Source organism: Parasteatoda tepidariorum, chromosome 9 (assembly GCF_982258835.1).
Source record: "Parasteatoda tepidariorum strain Cologne lab strain chromosome 9, Ptep-v5.0, whole genome shotgun sequence".
Classification (NCBI taxonomy): Eukaryota; Metazoa; Arthropoda; class Arachnida; order Araneae; family Theridiidae; genus Parasteatoda; species Parasteatoda tepidariorum.
In genome coordinates, this window is record NC_141763.1 from 34,474,796 (window position 1) to 34,496,533 (window position 21,738).

The 21,738-nt window shown below is 27.4% G+C and overlaps 1 protein-coding gene across 1 annotated transcript; it reads right to left on the reverse strand.

Moving 5' to 3' along the window:
• Positions 1–7,711: 7,711 nt before the first annotated feature.
• On the reverse strand, positions 7,712–16,354 carry LOC107457518 (solute carrier family 33 member 2). The gene is made up of 4 exons (XM_016075682.4): positions 15,332–16,354; positions 13,292–13,439; positions 11,623–11,744; positions 7,712–8,428 (listed from the first exon to the last, which is right to left on the reverse strand). The coding sequence occupies exons 1-4, from the start codon at positions 16,155–16,157 to the stop codon at positions 8,157–8,159; spliced, it is 1,368 nt and encodes a 455-aa protein (XP_015931168.1). The 5' UTR covers positions 16,158–16,354; the 3' UTR covers positions 7,712–8,156.
• Positions 16,355–21,738: the final 5,384 nt, after the last annotated feature.

Here is a 21,738-nt window from a genome sequence, read left to right on the forward strand (position 1 = left end):
AAGAAAAAGAAAAGAAAAGCATGCTTGAGCACTAAGTTCTCTCCAGAACTTGCAATTTCCTTGACAAGAACGTTTCATTAAAAGTACTTGAAATTGTAAGAAAATAAGAAACATGTTAGAAAATCATTCCACAAATTTTAATCGCAAAACCTATATTTGTAAATCATAAATACTTTCTAAAACAAAGTTAACTACATTTGTAATCAGCATGAGTTCCTCACCTTTTCATAGTAAGTGAAAATGAGCGCTGCCCTTATGTGTCTTTCTCTGCCACTGCGCTTTTTTTAGTTTTATTTTTCATCTTTATTTAATTTCCATTTTTTCGTTGGCTCCTTTATGTTCTCAGTTTCAAATTTCTTTTGTTTTCATATTTTCATGTACGTTTAAAATTTTTAAAGCAAATGAATATTTTTTATTATCAAGTAAATGAAAAAGTCTATTCCAAGCAAGAATGCAATTGATCAATGCACAAACAAATAAAACTTTTATGACATTAAAAATATTTTTTCAAGAAAATGTATTTTGCAAGAAATTTATTTGAAATGAATGAACCCAGCTTTGTGTAATCAACTTCAACATGTTCCTCATTGTGTTTCTTTTTCTCAAAACTAAATTTGAAGTATATAAAACAAAGACAGAAACAAAATATAAATAATTGTTTACATATGATTTATTGATTTTTTATAAACAGTTAAAAAATACAATTTATGATCAAAAGTAAATATAAAAAAATATTTATTATTATGCAATATAAATAAAAGAATTAGAGCTAGGTAATAATAAACCACATTTTCCAGAGACCGTTTCAGTTAAAATACAATGCTATTTATAAATAAACAATTAGATGATTGAGTGATTTGTGCTGTTATCCAAAGTAAATTTCAACCATGTAAATTAACTATCTGTAAATAATATCAACAAAAAAAAAATTGAGGCAAAATTGTCTTCATTATAAAAAATGTGGCTTATATCCTAAGCCCCTCAAGTGAACCAAAAAAAAGGACTAAAAATGTATTTTCAAATTGTTTGAAATACATAAATAATGACGATGAACGAACATGAAAAATGAATACAAAAATACATAATAAGACTTCACCCAAGAAAAGAATGAATTTAATAATAAATAACAATCAGTAGATCACACTCCAAATTATCACAGTCATAAACATTTAGCTTTCATAACCTGCATGCAAAAAAGCCTCACCCTAAAAGGCAAATGAATCGAATAATCAAATAGCTTCATTATATGAGTTAGTAAAAGAACATGTTAAATTATATTTTGACAAACTCACTCTTTAAACTAGGTTAATTGGAGAACTTGATTCTTCAATTGAAGACTTTAGTTAAAGAACATCTTAAGTGACATTTAGTAAAAATAGCATGATTTTAGAATAATTGGAAAAGTAAAGAAAGGGATGCCATAAACATAAACTTTCAGCAATAGATTTCATAAAGTATTACAGAACTAAAACCTACTATATTTTGGATGATTTTGCCAACACTTTAAAAAGTTAACAATGAGAATTTAACTGGAACAAGTTGTATTTTATATGCATATATATTTAAATATTTTGAAATTTAGAACTGTGTACAGTGGCAACCAAAACGACTCTCAAACTTTTTATACCAAAACACAAACATTAAAATATAAATTTTGTCTCTCTGTTGTTCACATTGATTCTGATAACATCTTCTTCCTCGCATAAATATCGATTTACGTCCTCTAATGTACATAGAATTTCGACTTTATTTTTGACACATATTCTGAAACTATTTAGTAAGAGTGGTCATTAAGAAATACCCTGAAACCTATGCATTTAAATTTTTTTTTCATTTTGACTAATTATTAACTTACACCAAACTCTTTATTTATCATAATAGTTTATCTTTATGTGTGTAAGCTGATAACTACAACTATTTATGAGCAATAATACAGAAAAATTACTTTTACATGCATGATAAAAATAACCTACATGTACTATAAAAATATGCAAATGCTAAATTTATCCCCTGTCATACACTTTCTGGAATATCTTTCTTAGAATTTATGAAAATAATATATAATCTGGAATATCTTCCTTAGAAGTAATTTCTTAGAATTTTCTATTGTAATTTACATCATTTTTCTATAAATAAAATGGTATTTTATCTAGATTATTATACTAAAACTCAACTTTGAATAGAACTAAAGAAATTTTAAAAAGTTTTAACAAAAACACAAAGGGGAATAAAACCAGAATCATTCAAAATGGCAATTGTACTCCTTAAAACAATCATAAGTCTTGATATGTTTATAAAGCAAATTCAAAACCCTAACAGATTTTTGCAATTATTATGTTTAATATTCATAATAGTTTAAATGGATTTTTTTTTTAAATCTTAGAACAATCAAAAAAAATTTCAACAATCAATAAAGCAAAATACAATATATGCATGGTAAAATATCTATCTAAAATATTATGAGAGCACACATTAATTTTGTTAATAAGGCTGGAAAACAAAGCTAATAAAAAAACTTTTACACGATGCAGTATCTGATAGCAATCAGTTATATTCATTTGAATATATCTTCAATTAATTTGCCCTTTATATTCGTTCATTTTTAGTTTAAAATAAAATTATAATCTGCTTTTTAATTTTTACTATCATTATATAATCTGCTATAAGCAATTCATTTTAGGAATTAGAAACATTTTTCTCAAAGAAAAATTGTTAAAATAAATTCCCTATTCTTCCAAATCAAAACTATGTAATCCTGATTGGCCATAACAAATTCCAGCTAAAAAAAATTTTTTTGCTTGAAATTTGTTCTTCATTGAAGATATTCAGTATTTCAGGTAGTAAAATAAAATTATCAAAACAATAATTTTTAACAAACAATGTAATATTTTAATATAAACAATCCAGCTTACATAATTAAACATTAGATTTAAAATAGAGAGGAAAGAGAATATGTAAGCTCCAATTCAATAAGAATAAGTCAAACATATTAGGATTCAGACATTGTGCAACTGCAAGTAGAAATAACAACATTTGCATATAGAAGCATAACTACAACATTTGCATATAGAAGCTATGTATGGTTAGTATTCCCATTAAAACCACCTTCCTGGATATAAATTTTAAAACAAATTTATATTTTCAGAATGAGGTATTTAAGCTTCAATCAAAACAATATTTTCAATATATTTTTTCACATTATTTTAACAATGATTGATTTATTAAATAGCAATTCAAAATAAATCAAATAAAAAGTAATAATATACTACTGAATATGTAGTAAAAACAGAATAAAACAATGGCTTATCACAAAGAAAAACAAAAACCTTTGCAGAAACAAATTAAAAATAACCCTATTTATAAACACTAAGAAACCATTGCAAGTAACAAAGTAATAAAACAAATAATAAAGACAACAATATAAATACTGATACATTTTTAAACACTTGTCCAACAAAATTTAACAGTATACTGAATAATACTATTTTAACTATATAATGAATTGAACATGAATATTATCTGGGTGTAAATAAATAAATAAATATAAAAATTTTAATGTTTCCATAAGATAGATAATAACTTTTCTTCTGACAGTTAAATAAGATAATATTTTTAAAAAAACTGACCCTTTATATTTTTAATTAGTTTCTATTTTTAGACAATGACAGAAAAAATAAAAGGTACATCTAAAACATTTGATAAAAGGATGCATGAACCAAATGAAAATACCTTACCATATGAATGAAAGTAGTCATATCAGATAGTAACAGTTCATTAGTTTGACATTAAAGGGTAAGATTAAAAAATTTAGCGGCTGGCTTGTGGCAAGTTGTAGCATTTTCAACAGTGGATACTTTTTTTTAACATTTACAAACATTTAAAAATTTAAACAATTTAAAAAACTGTTGGATGGAATAAAGCAAACATCGCAAGGCTAATTTTTAAAATGAAAAAAAAGTTTAAAAAACAAGCGTGACATTAAATAATTTTCAGATTATTATAAGACATTCGCAATTCCATATTTATTATATGAAATAATAAAATGAACATGGTGAGTATTTTTGACAAAAAAAAAGTGGCAATAAGACGATGATTGACAGTTTTTTTAATCACCATTTTATTTACTTGCCCAGTGGTCAAAGGCAACTGTTAATTTTGCCTTATATATATCTTCAATAAAACTGCTAGTGCTCCAGTAAGGACTTTTTTTTTTCAATCGATGGAAGCATAGATGCCTCCAATCACAGAACAAAATGAAACAAGTACCCACTAACTCAAATGCTAATCCATAAAAATAATGAGCATTATTTTTTATTCTACCAATACCCATTGACAGTTTTGTTCTGTTCAATATTATAGATCAACACACTTATTTTTAAAAATGATTTCAATGTAGTTTCACCATCTACAGTTTCCTTTCCCTTGTATTTACTTATTTATTTATTTTGAAAAATGACCTGAATGTAGTTTCACTATCTACAGTTTCCTTTCCCTTGTATTTTCAAAGTTGTTGGTCATCCAGTTGCTTAAGACTCGTTGGGGCAAACTCCTCAGCGAGATCATCCAGATAAAAAGGAGTGTAAGTACTTCAGGGTAAAATGCCAATTTAATTAAAAAAAGTGTCCTAAATCCATATTTTGAGCTCTTTTTTTTATGAAATATAAGTGAAAATTATTTCAAGTTTAAAAAAATTATTATTTCCAAAACAAATATTTTTAAGCTTTCTTTTTTCTTCTAAAAACAAAGAATTATTTAAATTTTAAAATGAAAGGATTATTTAAATTTTTAAATCTGCCAGACATTACGAAAATTCATATTTTATTTTTCATAAAATATATTTTTTTCGCTAAGCATTTACATGTTAAAATATTTTATTTCATAATAAAAATTTATGTATTTTAAGTTTTAGAATTCTTAATTATGGATTGAATGCCCCCCTTGGTTTGCTGTTGCGGCCATCACATTTATTAAGGGTCAACCTGAAACTGGTTCGCTATTGATAGTTAACTTTTTCTGGTGGACACAATTATTCCATTTCGATTTGACATGAGTTTTCTCACATACGTTGTTTTATTGCTCATACAGAATAATCTGCATTAGTTTCTTGCCTTTTTCGCCATGTGACGCTTTTTCATAGGTTCCACCCTATGAATGTATATTGCCACATTTTTAACTAAAGTCACTTTTTGGATATTTATTCATTTACCAAATCAGATGCAATTGTCAGACTATTTTCAATTGACTAATCTGGGATTTTTTCGCAATTCATAAGAAGCTCTGTATTAATTTTTCTTAAAAAGAATAAAACATAATCATTGTCATATTGGTGTTGGTCCCATTTTCCAATATAATAACAAACTAAGGGAAATACTTTATATTAAAAAAGCATAAAAAAAATTAGCATTTCTAATTTATAATAGAGTATTATGGTTAAATTTCTGATACAGTGATATTTATTTTAAAAAAAATTAGAGGGATAAAACAAGAAACATCTCATTTATATTGTATAAGCAAGAAATTAAATAAGTTAACAAAACTAACTTATAATAACTAACGTTAATAAACTAACAAAAGATTGAACTGACTTTTACACAACAAACAATTGCAGTTATTAGGTTATAATCTGTTAAGTTATAAGGTTTTCATTAATACGCATTTGAAAGAAAATATATTATCTGTACAATCATAAAAACAATTTAACACAAAAATATACATTAGAAACCAGAGACATTTTTTAATTCATAATGATTATATCTATATACTACCCCTATAGTAATTCCTAGCTTAATAGGTTATAAAGCCTATGGCTCAACAAGTATGATTAGACCATGTCTAGTCTTTAAGATCAAAGGCACAAAATGCAGCACAGCTAGACTATATTCAATTTTAGAACTTTCTATTATACTTTTTCCGAAAAAACTGATCTTGCATCACAGATAAATGTAGTGGTAGCCTATCACAGATGAGGTCCAAATCCAGGACCATAAGTAAAAGCTATGTAACACTTTAATCACACTGCTATAGCTATTACTATAGTTTTCAATATTAATAACTCAGTAATATGAAATATGTGAACTTTTTAACAATTCTCTACACCTTTTACTCTATACATTTAATGTCATAACAACAGACATGGTCCATAAGCAAAATTAGTGCTCACTATTTAATTGCGATAAATAATTTTCGTGTGTATTATAAGGACCTTTTCATGTATATTTTTAATACTTTTTCTGATTAATACTTTACCTAAAAACATTTAACACTATAGTTCCCATAGCAATATTAATATATATTAAATTAATATAGTTGAAACAATAAATATAACAAAAACATATAATAAGGAAAGTTAAAATATTTCTGATATGTATGAGTAAAATACATTGCACATTAATAAAACTTGAAAATGGTAATATAATATCAAGCAAAGTATTAATTAAAATACTTTACATAACAATAGCTATATAAAGAAGTAAAAATATTATAATTAATATTTCTATAACAATAGCTAAATAAAAGAGAAAGCTTAACATGTTTCCTTTTCATTCAATGATTCCAGATGGCTAAACCCAAATCAGTGTTACCTTTTAACTAATCATTTGACTCACAGATTAAAAATTAAAAACTTGCTTATTTTTATATTTTCTTTACTTATGTCAAACAAATAGGAAGAGGTTAAAAGAAATACTGTTAAAATATGAATAAATTATTAAAAAAATTAACATATGTAACTTTTTAATATGTTACAGAGTTACGGTAACATCTCAACTTTGCAGAACAGACAAAAGACTATTTGAAAAACATTAAATATCTACTCATTCTTAAAATGATCAAGCCAGAAGATCATTAATTTTTGGAATTAACAAAGCTTTTTTTATATGAATGAAAACTAAAATTTGAATATGTTAAATTAATTTTTAAAAAAACTAATGTTTCATGCACATAAATGAGCAATTTAAAAACAATGCTCCAAATAAATACATTCAGTAAGAAAATATAAATAAATTAGAATACATACACATGCACACTTATTCATACATATATATGTTAAAGGTAAAGTTTTTGGTAAAAAACACAACTGCAGTCAAAATAAAAACAAATTCAAAGTATTATAAAATATTCCATTGTGCAACAGAATGATGATCAATACATTTTTAAAGACTGGTCAGTAAGAAGTATTTTTTCTTCTAGCAATGTGAATTAATAACTTACCATATAACCATAAATAACATATTTTTAAATAATAATAGCATTGCTTTTATTTTAAATCACTTATCTTTAACATTTTTTAACCACATCCGAAAGAGATCCAATTTCAATAATGCTTCTTATTACAAGTAAATCAACACAATAAGTGTCACAAATATAATTGCAAAAGCTTAGAGAGAGAAATCCTAAGTTGAACTTTGAAATTATTTAATTTTTCATTTGCAAAAGCACATTATGGAAAGTCTAAAATATCAATTTATTCGGCTGAATCTTTAAGAATTGTAATAAAAATATGTATTAAAAACTGTTTCCTAAAATGTTCATCTAGTCTAAAGTTAAATTTTCCACCCTAAGCTCCTCTATCATTCAGCAAAATTTAAACATACTAGAATAAAGCACTCTCTTTATCTTCAATTTGAAGTGAGTCAAAAGATTGCCCTTTTTTTTTTTTTTTTTTGTCTTTTGGAATCCTAAGAAAATGGAACACCCTCTTCACTTGTCTTTGTTTGTCTAGTTTCAATGAAAGTGAGAAGAAGAGAATAAAAGAAAAAGAATTTCAGTAAAGAGACAAGTTTCTTCTTTTTTTATATAAAAATAATTACATTGAGAAAAATGGATTTCCAGTTTCATTTGGTTTTAAAACACAAGCTAGAGTAAGAGCGAGCATGCATGCTTATTTTTTTAAAAAGTGTTATAGATGTAAGAGGTGTTTCCAACATGCCTAGCAAATGCATAGTCATATAGCCATTTAATAAAATTGTCTAATTACCAGGACTTTTCTTAAAACCAAATATATCCTTGGTTCAAATACATCTGCATTGTACGATATTAATAACCATAAAAAGAAGAAAGTTATAAAATTCAAAGGTAAAAAATAAACAGATGATAGTATAAATTAAAATTCCGCCCTTAGTTCCTGTTATTGACATTGATTTCACCCACATTTAAGGTCAGCGTATTAAACGTAATATTAACAAACTTGCTAATGACAAGGTAATGAATAATAAATAAGTGTATCCAAGTCCATAGGAATCAATCAGCACACCTGCAAAGGACGAAAAAAGCAGCTTTCCAGCTACCTCGATGGACGATAAAACAGAGTAGTGTGTGGCCTGAAGCGTTGGAGGAGCTTTAAGAGAACATGACATCATGAGAGTAAAGACTGCAGTTGTCACTAAGCCAGCTGTAAACTCTAAAGCGCACAGACTTGAAGCACTAAAAACTAGAACAACACATAACTTTACAAAACTATCATAGAATAAACCAAAAATATTTTTTCAAAAGTATTTCATTTATAAACATTTCATCAGAATAGAAACATTTTGTAACAAAATGAATATAATATTAAAAAAAAAATTGTGGTACTTTTTGGCTAGGTGGGCCCAAGCAAAAAGTTTCCAAAAAATGTAGACCTCAGCCAGACTTTTTTTAATACTGTGTATTTCCTTTATTTTTAAACACACAAAAATTAAATAAAGAAATTAAACAAAAAAAAAAATATATATTTTTTAAAAGAAAGATAAATTATATTGTATGTACTAGCTAACTTAAAAGCACCAAAATTGCTTTAAAAAAACTTTCAGTAAATGCTACAAATAAAAAAGAAATGCTGAAATTAACTTAGTAGTTAGTATAATATCTAATTCTCAGCATTTCTGCGATTGCCCATTGTGTGCCAGTCAGATCGTCATGAAAGTAAATCTCCAGAATTTCATGACAAATGGCATGACTTGGAAATGTGGTCATCACGCACAAGCTGTCTTTATTTCCCAGACAAGCTGGTACCCCTCAATTCCAGTCACAATCCCTCGCATAGCCATTGTAGCTCAATAATAATTTATTATAAATCATAAAGCTTTAAGAATTTGTTACGACAACAACAAAAAAATAGCTCATAAATGTATAACTTTTGAAACTATGGTAAGATCTTGATAAAGTGAACATTCTTGGCCTCACCAAAACAGTACACTAACAAAAAAGGACATGTTTATTAAAAAATTTCCTGCTGTTAGCTGTTTTAATTAAATTGATATAATATTAATTAAAATTTATAAAATCTTAATTCAATTTTAACTTAATTAACAATTTAAAAATACATTATATTATTTAAATTTAAAATCATAATGACTAAAATTCAAAGGAAAATGCATACAACTACAATGTATGCACAGCTAATACTACATTTTACATAAATTCAACAGGGAAATAACATGATAAATGCTTGTTTTAAACAATTTTGGTCATCAGATCTCCAAGATTCATTTCTAAATTATTAACATTTTAATTCTAATTTCGACACTTTTGGAGTGATAAAAATGTCTCATGACCTAAATAACCATCTGAACTATTGTTGGCAATTTTTTAAATGAGTTACAAATAAATGGTTTGGAATTCCATTCACAGTATGAAATACCCCCTGTAGTTATACAAAGAGGATATAGGGTACAAACACTGTGTGGTCACTAAGCCAGCGGTAAAAACAGTGGCAATACTCCTAACTGTAAGGTGGTGTTGGAACTATTAAAAAGAGATAGTTGTTTCGGTGCACAATGCAATCATAAAATTTAAAACTCACAATATTGCAATCAAGCATTAATTATAAACTCTAAAGAAATGTTTGTTTTCCAATTTCTTTCTCCTCCTTTTCTGCACAAAAAAATTTCCTCTTCCTTACTACAATGTTATATCCATAAAAAAAATACACCTTTCTAAAAATTCTGATTAAAAAAAATTAAAAAAAAAATTTTTTTTATAAAAATTTGATGTGATGGTCATGAAGGGACTTAAAAGAGGTTTTTGATGAAAATGAGTTAGAAGAAAGCTTTTAAAAAGGTTTAAATGAAAATTACTAATAAAAATATAAGGACAATAAATTACAAACAAGAGAAAACTATGATCGCATTCCTGCTATCACTGATAACCCATTGGTCAATTTTTTTTCTGAATGGGCAGTTCAAGTTTCACAATATTTCAACTCATGCATGGGCTGCAAAAGTTATTATTGATATTTGTCCTCTTATTGTCTAATGAGCTGGATCAATTTTCGACTCCAGTCAATATATGTTTCTTAAGATGTCTCTAAAATCTTTTTCTTTATCAGTATTCATATTTATATGACAGTAATTATGAATAAGTTATCATGAAAAGTACACAAAAATACTTTAACTAAGTTTGAAAAACAATAACTCCAAGAAGTTTCTAAAATTGTCAACTTTCTTTTTGTTTGCTCTTGTTGTGCTGGTCTTTTATTTATGCTAATGTTAGCCTGATTTTTTACAAGTCTGTCCAGACATTTTGTGAAACGTCCGGTTTTCATGAAATTGTGAAAAAATTACTCACATTCGTTCAAACAAGGTCCTGCTTTTATGAATTTGTGCAAATAGGGTCCAGTTATTGCAAAAAACTTTTTCAAGGAGTTTTTAAATTGTAAAGACATACAAGATTATGCTTAGCACTCTAAAATTATAATAAAACGAATTAAATTTTCAAAAATAAACAGCAATTGCTGCTTCTAAATTAGAGATGCAACATACAAATATTTGGTATTTAGCCTATACTGCAGAACGCAGAATATTCATTTCGGACAAATAATGGAAGAATCGTCTGCTGAAGACAAAACTTAATTTGCTTACATCTATCTTTCTTGTTTTATGCCCTGGGAAGGGTTTATTCAATTAACAATACAATAATGAAGATAAACTAATTTGTGAAGGGTCCGATTAAAAGAAAAATCATTTTGTGAAGGGTCCGTTTTTAAGTTAAAACATTTTGTGAAGGGTCCGTTTTTAAGTTAAAACATTTTGTGAAGGGTCCATTTTTAAGTTAAAACATTTTGTGAAGGGTCCGTTTTTATTAAAAGATATTTTGTGAAGGTCCGTTAACGGACTGAAATTTCTTTTAAACAGACCCCTGCAACTAGATCAACTTCAACACCATAAATGTGGCGTAACTACCACTACGAAAAATAAACATCAATTCACTAGAATATAATGCATGCTAACTTGATTCAATCTTGAGGTACCCTTCAATGGATGATGGTTGGCATGGTCGATAACTCCTCCCCCCACAGACCAACAGGATATAAAAAAATTTCCATAGGACATATGTTTACTCCATAGACATATCTACTAGGGAAGAAATTACTGCATAATAATATGGATAGGTAGAAATGATAACTAGTGTTAAAAACAACAACGGATTCTTTAATTACGCATACATTCTCATAGAATTTTTTAAAATCATAAGTGTTAATATTTTACGAATCAGAATAGAGGCACTTGTGAGGTTTCGATAAACAAAAATTTAACAAACATAAAATTTCTGATTCTGTATTATTATTCTAATTGTCAAAGAGCTGAAAATTAAACTCCATACTCTAACAAGTGAGTACAACTTAAAGATTATAAAAGTACTTACAAAAGAGAATAGATTTAAACATTTCAGAGTTGTTTGGATACCATAAGCTGACAATAATCCATTGAATAAATATTGGTACAGTTCTTGCTATTAGAACATAATGTAAAAACAAGGGCAAATTCCTGAAGAAAAAAAAATTATTATGCATATATATATATATATATATATATATATATATATATATATATATATATATATATATATATATATATATATATATATATATATATATATATATATAACAGTTAATTTATAACAACAAACTATCTTTATATAAAAAAAACTTTACATTTATAAAGAAAAGATGAATGAAGAATTTATTTTATAAAAAGCTAAAACTAACTGAAAACCTGATCTTCATATGGGATAAACAATTATAAACATTCTGAGAATTGATATTAATGAACATTTATAAACAAAACATAAATGAAAAATTAGTTTTTAAACTTGCGCTTACTTACATGACAAAAAAAATCAAAGATACCAAAAAGTCAACAAATGAGCAAGAACCATATGATGAAACAGAGCTGTAAGCTATCAAATATCATGGCTGTTATATTTTATATAATTTAAAAGTAAAGTGTATGGAGTTTTAATAGTAGCAATAAGTAATGGTAATCCCATAAGCAAAATTAAATATTCATACATCCCTTTTGAACAAAAAAATTAAACATTTTTCAGTATTGAAGGCTATATTTGCCTTTTGCACTGCCATCTAAATTATAGGATACTAGCACAAATTATTCTGGAGTAACAAAAGAAATGTATATAAAGACATATAAACTCTCCCTTTATCATAGTAGATAAAATGCAATAGTATTTTCTACAAAAGAAACTCTTTAAGCAAGAAATTTGAGAAAAATATCGTTTGAGGAAAATAGCTTTTTGCACTAACTAAAAACAATCACTAAAAAATATTTTTTTAAATAAGAGACCCTAATAAATTCATTTTTATTAAAGAAGAATCTAAGACATTATATTAATTAAAGCTTTGCTCTTTATTGATACCCAAAGGCAATAAATTAAACAATAAATGGCTTAAAACTTTATATTAGAAAAAAAACTTTAGATAAACAAAATAATTTAAAACATAAAAAGATTAATTGAAGCTTTCTAAGTTACATATATATATATATATATATATATATATATATATATATATATATATATATATATATATATATATATATATATATATATATATATATATATATATATATATATAGATAGATAGATAGATAGATAGATAGATAGATAGATAGATATAAGATTTTTAAAAAGCAAAACACATTTTTAATCAAAATTGCACAATACAAACAAAATAAAAAAATAAATTACAAAATAAAATCATAAAAAAAATATTATATTCAAACAAAAAAATTATATCAATAAAATTCAATATTTGGCTATTTAGCTTGAGTCATAGTGCATAAAAGTTCCATCATTAGATTACAATGTATTAATATCTCCTCTCTTAATTTGCTCAGAAAGAATACATAATAATAAAATATCATAGTTTTTTTAATGAATCAACATACACTTGGTAATGTGAGTGTTAGATAACCATTGTTTCATAGTCAAAGTTTAATTAAAACGTCATAAAACATTAATTATACAAAAATGAATAAAATTTCTTTTAAATTATGGTAATATATTAATGTAATCATACCACTTTCTTGAAATAAGCCACCCACTGCAAACTGACCCAACTAGTGAAGAGAGTTGTCCAATAATTCCACTCCAAAGGCCAATATCTTTAGTTGATACACCTTGGTCAACTAGAAATATAGGAAATGTAGAAAGGGCACCTCTTTCTCCTACAAAAAGAAAACAAAAATATTAACTATACTTGAAGAGTAATGCAGGAAAATTTGAAATACTAACAAAATTTGGACACGCCAGAAACTGTTATCTACCTAGGTACCCAACAAAAAAATGTCTAAAAATCCAAAAAAAAAATTATATAACTTAAAATATAATCTTAAAAAAATAACTCTAACGTTTTATATCAATTTTGTATGCTACCGGTTATCTATCTCATCGTACAGGAAAAAAGTGACAATAAAAGAATGAAGTCTATCAGAAGTGCTATATAAAGATGCTGCACTATACGAAAAACAACAACAAAAAATTTTTAAAACATAAATGTTGAGGATACAATGAAATTGTCTTGCCAGAACAAAATTTTAAAAAATCAGCAGTACAAAACTAGTTTAATATAAAGAAACTTAGTTTAAATTCTTCAAACTTTGCTTTTCTATTTGTCTTCCAGAACATAAATTTGGAAAACATGTGCAAGTAATAGAACTTAACAAATAAGTGTTCAACTGCCAACCAAATATTCGGCAAAAGGGCCGAATGCAGAATAGTGGCCAAATATTCGTTTCATCCCTACTTATAAGGACTTCTATAAACAGGATATGTCCACAATATAAATCCTGATTTATATGGAGGACAAAATTACTTGAAATCAAATGTTAAACTATAAATCTGGCTCCCAGAATGTCTAGCTGAGCCAAACAAGTAGAGAGGTCTAGAGCTGTATTAATAGCAACTTACAAATAACGTACCACTGTTATTTTTTATCAAAACACCAAAAATAAAGACTACAGATTATACAACAATGATTATGTTTGATGTATTAATGGTTTTACAAGTTGAGAACCTGTTGTGAGAATTTTAAGAAATATTTTAATTAAAAGAAGAAATCCTACATATATAAATAAATTAGATTTATAAATAAAATGAATTTATAAATTAATTTATATATAAATTGATTGCTTAATATTACTAATTATATTAAGAATTAGTTATAAATAAATTGTAAATATAAATTTTTAATTATAATAAAATTATTTAAAATCAATATGTTTCAAAATCTAATTTAAATAAGTCTACTGAATTAAATTCATTTATTGCTATTTAGAAACATTGCAGACAAATATGTATGAACTCTAAATCAAATATTTTTAATCTTAGCCTAGTAATTATAAAAAAGCAACAAAAATAATAACGTTAATTTATAAATTAATGTTTTTTAATATATATAGTATAAATAAATATAGTCTACATAAAAGTTACATTGAATATATATAATACATTAAGTAGGAGTTATTTCTACCTGAAGTAATTGGGATCAAATCTACTTTGGATAGTAAAAATTTCTGATTACAGAAGTAACAATTTTTGAATCTATTTTTCACAATTATCTTTTAAAATTGATGCTTTTTAATAATATTATGGAATAAAAAATGCTGCCGAACTTTAAAAGTAAAGGTTTTATTGCCATAGAGCTCCCAAATTTTAAGGTCTTTTTTCTCCACTTTTTTTAGTCCTGTCTAATATCTTTGCCAAAATCATTTAAGTGATTTAAAAACAAATATTTAAATTTAATATGACCATTTAAGTGATTAAAAATAAATATTTTAATTTAATATGACCATTTAATAAAATTCATGTCAAACAGGTATAAAGATATTTTACTTTAAAATTTACTAGCACCAGATATTGGTATTCTTTAGCCAAGCTTTATTATTTATTAATAGGTGAAATAAATGTGCCTTATAAAATAAATATTAAATGCATCTGAATATTAAAAAACATTTTGGATATCAATTTCGTTATGCATTTTGCTAAATTCATGCTGTTATGTATTTTGTTAAATTCTAATTTCAAATCATTAAACAAATTAACAAGGTAGCAGAATTACCAAGTTTATAAAAAAGAAGGAAAAATATCACAGGCACTGTCCCCTCAGTAGCAAAAACAAATTTAGGTATCTCATGTAAACTATATTTTCTCTTTTTTTCAATGTTCTTTCGTTGTTCCTCTTTCTCACTGTCACTTGAAGATTCGAGTGGATCTCTAAATCGCCTCTGTCTCATAAGTTCTTCGTGAGTTTCTTCAACAACTGGAGATTTTTTATTGATGGGTTTTTCAGTTTTATCTTTTTCAGATAAATTTGGAATCCAAAAACTACTCGTCATAAGCCTTTGGGTATACAATGGCAGAAAAGCCACAATTGACATAATATACAAACTAGCGAGTGAAAGACATAAATAACTCCAGCCATTGTAATAATGAATCCAAAATAGAACACCACCCCCAAATAAACTACCCAGTTTATAACCAACTACCTGAGCAGTATTACCGTGGCCCATTTCACAGTCTTGCAATATAAGCATGGCTAGACCATCAACAGAAACGTCTTGGAAGGCCGAAAATAAATTTAAGAAAAATAACCAAACAGCCAACAGCCAGAAATAAGTGGTACTAAGAAATATACCCAAGAAGGAAACGATTGTTAGCGATACCAAGCTAATAAGCAACCAAAACCATTTTGTCCAAAACATATCGATTAAGGGTGCGAATCCTGCCTTACATAGCCAAGGAAGCAATAATAACTTCATTAGTGATAGACTCGTATGTGATAAACCAGACGATCTTAAATACATTGGAATAAATTTATCTTGAAAACCATAGGGAAGTCCTTGGACAAAATATAAAACACCAAGAGTGAAGATTTTTCCAATCATGTTGTTCTTTTGACGGACGGAAAAACACAAATCAAAAATAATTTAAAGCATTGCTGAGATTGTTTCGATAAAAAAATTTAAATTAAATAGTAACGTAGAAAACATGTTTTTCGGTCAGTTAATTGACATATTCTTAGATATTGTTTTATTAGTGGTTTGTTGATAAAATTAAATATTTTGTACGCTTTCAGCTGCCTACTTTTGTTACATTTAGCTACCTTTACAAAGTCAACTCTTAGGTTTTATTAAATGACGAAGTCAAAAACAAATCTAGATTTTTATTATTTCATTAATAGATGGCACTAGTAGTTTGGGATTTTCTTTTTGAAACTTTTCCTTCATTAGTTAGAAGGGAAACACAACAAAACAAGATATCTAATTTAAAATATGTTTTAAAATTTTTAAATGGTCAATTAAAAGAGCTTAAAATTATTTTAAGAAAATAAAGTGTATATTGTTTCTATTAAAAAACAGAAAATTATATCAAGTGCCCAATCGTGCCCAGTGTATGAGGTGGAAAGAACGCAAGGACAAGCAGTTATAAAAACATAACTAATAAACATAATTTATGATAACACAAAGATAACTAATGGAAATGCAAAAAAAAAAAAGTTTGCTCTACATTTATGTAGTTTTAAGTGATAAACGTTTGGTCTTAACTAATCTACCCCTCAAGACTATACGGGGTAGAGGTAAGCTGGATTGTATAAATAGTAGCGGCTTTTTTTAAACCATGTTTTAACAAAGTGAAAACTTATTTCTACCTAAAAATTCAAATTTACTAATAATCGAAATTAGCTAAAAAAAATGATAGCTGCTTTATTGCAAATAAAAATATAGTTTGAATAAGGTACTTCTCCATTTCGCCCTAAAACATGATTTGTGATAGCAAGGTAAAGTCACTCGAGAAAAATTCGAGTTACAGAGGCATGTTGTTCTCGAGTACTCGAGAAATGTAAGCAGATAAATAAATAAACACACTTACACACTTTTGATTTATGCACAATTAAAGTAAACGAAACGTAAGACAATTAAGCACAATTTAACTCCGGTTGTACTGTTAACGAAAATGAGTATCTTACTTTGGTTACAAAATCATCAGAAATTGCAATACATGAATATTAAATGACGCAACAAAACTACGAGAGATTCTGACTAATATTGCCTCCATTGTTGAGCAGCAAAGTTGATTTAGTTTCATAATTTTAATTTTGACAATAATTCCTTTTCCTTCCCTCCTTAACATAAAAAAATATAGAACTACAATCCATTTCGGGACTTCGTTGTGCACCGTATTTCCCCATTACTGTTATTTCCTAGAATTATAGTATGTATCTACTGTTATTAAGAGATCAACGGCAAAAAAAAACAATTAAGTTATAATGAAAGCAAAGCAAAATATGCACCAGTATGTGTAAAATATCAGTAGACCTTTATTTTTTACAAATTGAATAACGTGGCCGGGATAGCCTGGTCGCTGGTCAGTACGGCGCTGGGACCATGACCAAGAGATCGTGGGTTCGATCCTCGCCGGCCGAAGACGGAGTTGAACATTAGTAGTCGTAAACCCAAAATTGGGTCGGCTGTTCAATGACGGATATAAAATATGAAATTGAATAACGCAAGCAGCGATTGCTCAGGGGATAGAGTGTTCGCCTTCCAATGAGGTGAACCGGCGTTCGATCCTGGCGATAGCTGGTCGATAAGAATTCCGAATCCGGCTTGCACCGACCACAGTGCTGGCGTGAAATATCCTCAGTGGTAGACGGATCATGGGTTAGAGTCCCCTTGCCGTCAGGCTAACCGTGGGAGGTTCTCGTGGTCTTTCTCTCCATGTAACGCAAATGCGGGTTAGCTCCATCAAAAAGTCCTCCACGGAGGCAAAACTTTTCCCAATACTCGGCGCAGGAGTTCCCTTGTCTTCTGGATTTGGTTCAAAATTACAAGGCTACGTAGTTGAACATTAGTAGTCGTAAATCCATAAAATTGGGTCGGCTGTTCATCGACAGTTATAAAATAAAAATTGAATAACATGCTGAACATTAGAAGTCGTAAACCCAAAAATTGGGTCGGCTGTTCAACGACGGATATAAAATTGAATAACATGACCGGGATAGCCTGGTTGGTAGGGCAGTGGATCCATGTGCAAGAGTTTTGAACTTGACAATGGCTTCAACTCTTGGCGTAAGCTTGCGAAGTCAGTTCAGAATAAATTTGACACCGAATTAAGGGAAAACAAAAATCATACCTGGGTAATAACAGTCGACGAAGAACTCTCTTTAAGAGAAAAGTTTTGAGAACGATTCATGATGCAGTAAATATCTATGGTACCTGGAGACACAGATACCATAATGATCTGTACAGAATGTAGAGAGACACAGAAATGATCAACTACATTCAGGGCCATTCTCCCAGAATGCAGTTCACGCACTTCTGATCGCCGTCGAGGGAGTGTGAGAACCTGATTGGTGAAAAATATTTTCCTGTGAAAAACTCTCCAACTAGGTTCCAATCTGTGGTGATCGAAAATGTGTGAATCACATTCAGTGAGAATGGCCGTCTGTGTGGAGCACTGGCTACGTTTGGAGTTTCTTCTCCTGGATACGCGGTGTAAAGAGCACAGGAGAAAAACGCCCGGAATTTTAAATAAATGCAACTACCTATTCGATTCGGGATGTTGAACCCGAAATCAGTGTAATTAAATAACTATTTGAACGAAATCAGATATTTCTTTAAAAAATTAGATTAATTTAAAGCTTATGAAAAGGAATTTTTACCATTTTATTCAATTTAAAAACTTTTAGAACTCTCCTGAGGTTCTAAATTTCACTAATTACACATATTGTGCTGTGCTATTGGAAATCGAAATGAGATATTAATGGCACAGAGCAGAATTCTCTCTCTCTCTCTTTGGCATCACTTCGCATACTTTCGCCATTAAGGCGTGGAAAAGCGGCATCCGATATCGACATATCGAAAAATAATAAAATTAAAAGAAAAACAATGCTCACTGGACGATTTCCAAACAGCCATGAAAAAGGAGTTTTTCCTAGAATGAAACAGGCAGAAATTAGAACTTTACTAAAATGTGTGAATACTTTGGACACTAATGTACATTTTGCATCTGTTATTCATTTGCCCCGCAGTGGACTGATCGTAAAGACATGTTTCCCAGTAGAGCACCGAAGTCAAGCATCACTGGCTGCGGTCAGTAACTGAGTGGGAGATCACTTTGATCAGCCTGCGTAAGGACCGAGGGTGGGCGGTTTCGGTTCTCGCTAAACTGTTCAACCGTAAAGTGCTCGACTTCGCGCGTAGATCGTTGGGATAACAATGCACGGGAGGCGTATTGACAAAACATACCGTAGATTGTAAACGCGGCGATTGCAGGTGGAATTGGCGATGGATTACGCGTAAATGTGGTGGGAGAACGAAATTACATTAACCTAAACAGTGTAATTCGATATTCTTTTTCTCCTCCTCGTCTAGCCATAATGAATAAAAATAACTAATTAATTCTTTTTAAAAGAGAATTAAAAAAGAAAATAACCTTTTTATTATCAGGATCACTTTACAAATACACTGTATTCATATTTTATTAAACGTTATAATTTATATTTTATAAAACGATCTAGTTTTTTGATATAACAGATTCAATTTTTTTACAAAAATTGTGTTTGCGAAGAAATAAAAATAATTTACTACTACTGAACCAATCACAAAAAATAACATAACATTTTAATGCTCTGTTTTATTGAAACGCTATTTTGAAGAATTAATTCTATTTAACTTTTATTGTAAGAAAACATAACCTGTTTTATTTTAGTGATATTTTCTATTAAATCAATATTCTCTATAAAAGAATAATGTAAGCTTTTTTATAAAGATTCTTTTTTTAGAAATTAGCAAAGACATATTATTTACTAGAAAAAAAATTAAGTATTCAAAAATGTTATCACGCTTTAAAGTAATAGAGTATATACGAAGTAGTAAACGAATAGAGTAGTAAACGAAGTAATCAATATTTTTAAAATAAAGTTTGAAAGAGTGTTTCATTACTAGAAGCATTCCTTATAAAAAAAATATATATTAAATTACTTTTTTTTGCATAATTTTATTAAATAACTTTTTTTTTTTTTGCAATGAGATGAGATCTTAAACTTGAAAAATTGATTCAATTCCTTAATATATATAAAAGTCGGTAAATACTTCATTCATTATGGAGGTCATAGATAACTTGATACCTTTTCAATATAAGAATAATAAATGCAATTATGTAATAGAAAATGCACAATTTTAAAAATATATTTTATTTACATATATTGCTTGCAGGTTATTCTGCAACTATCATACGTAACATAAATTTATAGATTCCTAAATACTGTTATATGAGTTTGGTAATTAAAAATATTATTAAAAAATAACATAATTAAAAAATAACATAATTAAAAAATAGCATAATTAAAAAAAATAACATAATTAAAAAAAATTTCAACCTTCAATTAAAAACTTTCTGTAGTCAAATATTAATAATGATTATAATTTTTAACAACTTTTTTGGGCACAAATTTTTAATTCTCGAACTTAATACTATCCTTCATATGAAAATATCAGAAAATTTATAAAAGAAAAACTATATTTTAAAATTGAGACATTGGCGTCAACAGAGGTTAGATGTATGTGCTGAGTTTAAATAAATTATATGTTATAAAACTCACATTTAAGATTTAGATCAATTTATTATCAGGTCATAAGATTGTTTTTTAATAAATAAATGTAGTGATTGTTTGATTTACAATTGTAGGGTCCTGGGTGTTTAATGTTAAGTTATACATCTCTTTAGAAATAATATTTGAAATATGCAAAGCAGGGTGGCATTCATTTCAACTTAAAAAACATCAACTTAACTTTCAATAACTATAGATAAATAAAAAGCAAAAGTTTGATAAAAACTTTAAAAGAAATATTTTTAGAAAAATTATTTCTATATAATATTTAAATAAAACACAATCACTTCGCCTGAGTGATTTTGTAAGGAATTCTAAACTTTATAATTTTACAAGTTAGGTGAAAAGTAAATATCTACAATGGTGGTAGGGAATTAAGGAAATTCTAAATCTAAATTTTGAGTCCTAGAACGTAAAAGTTAGTTTTAGATTTTTCGTTTATTGCTTACTGTACACTAAAACGTGATTTTTTTTTCTTTTGAAATTTTGATTTCAATGCCCTTACTTCAACCTCCTTCGAGTTATGCTTACTTTATAAATTTAATCTCAACCTTATTTTTCTTTTCACTTTTAAACTGTCAAAGACTTTTTTCCCATTTGTAAATTATGAAAAAAGTTATTAATCTGATTGCGAAAACAGTTAATTTATTAAAATTGAACATTTTCAATTAATTCCTTTTAATAGTCATTTATATTATTAATAATAATTATTTGCACAAAATTATAATAAAGGAAAGTTTGATTAGAAATTTAAAAGTTCTTGCTGCAACAATTAGGGAATTTCTATTGACAAATTCAAGTAATTTTTTTTCCGGAGCAAAATGCATTTTTTTTATAAAATTATTTTTATAAAA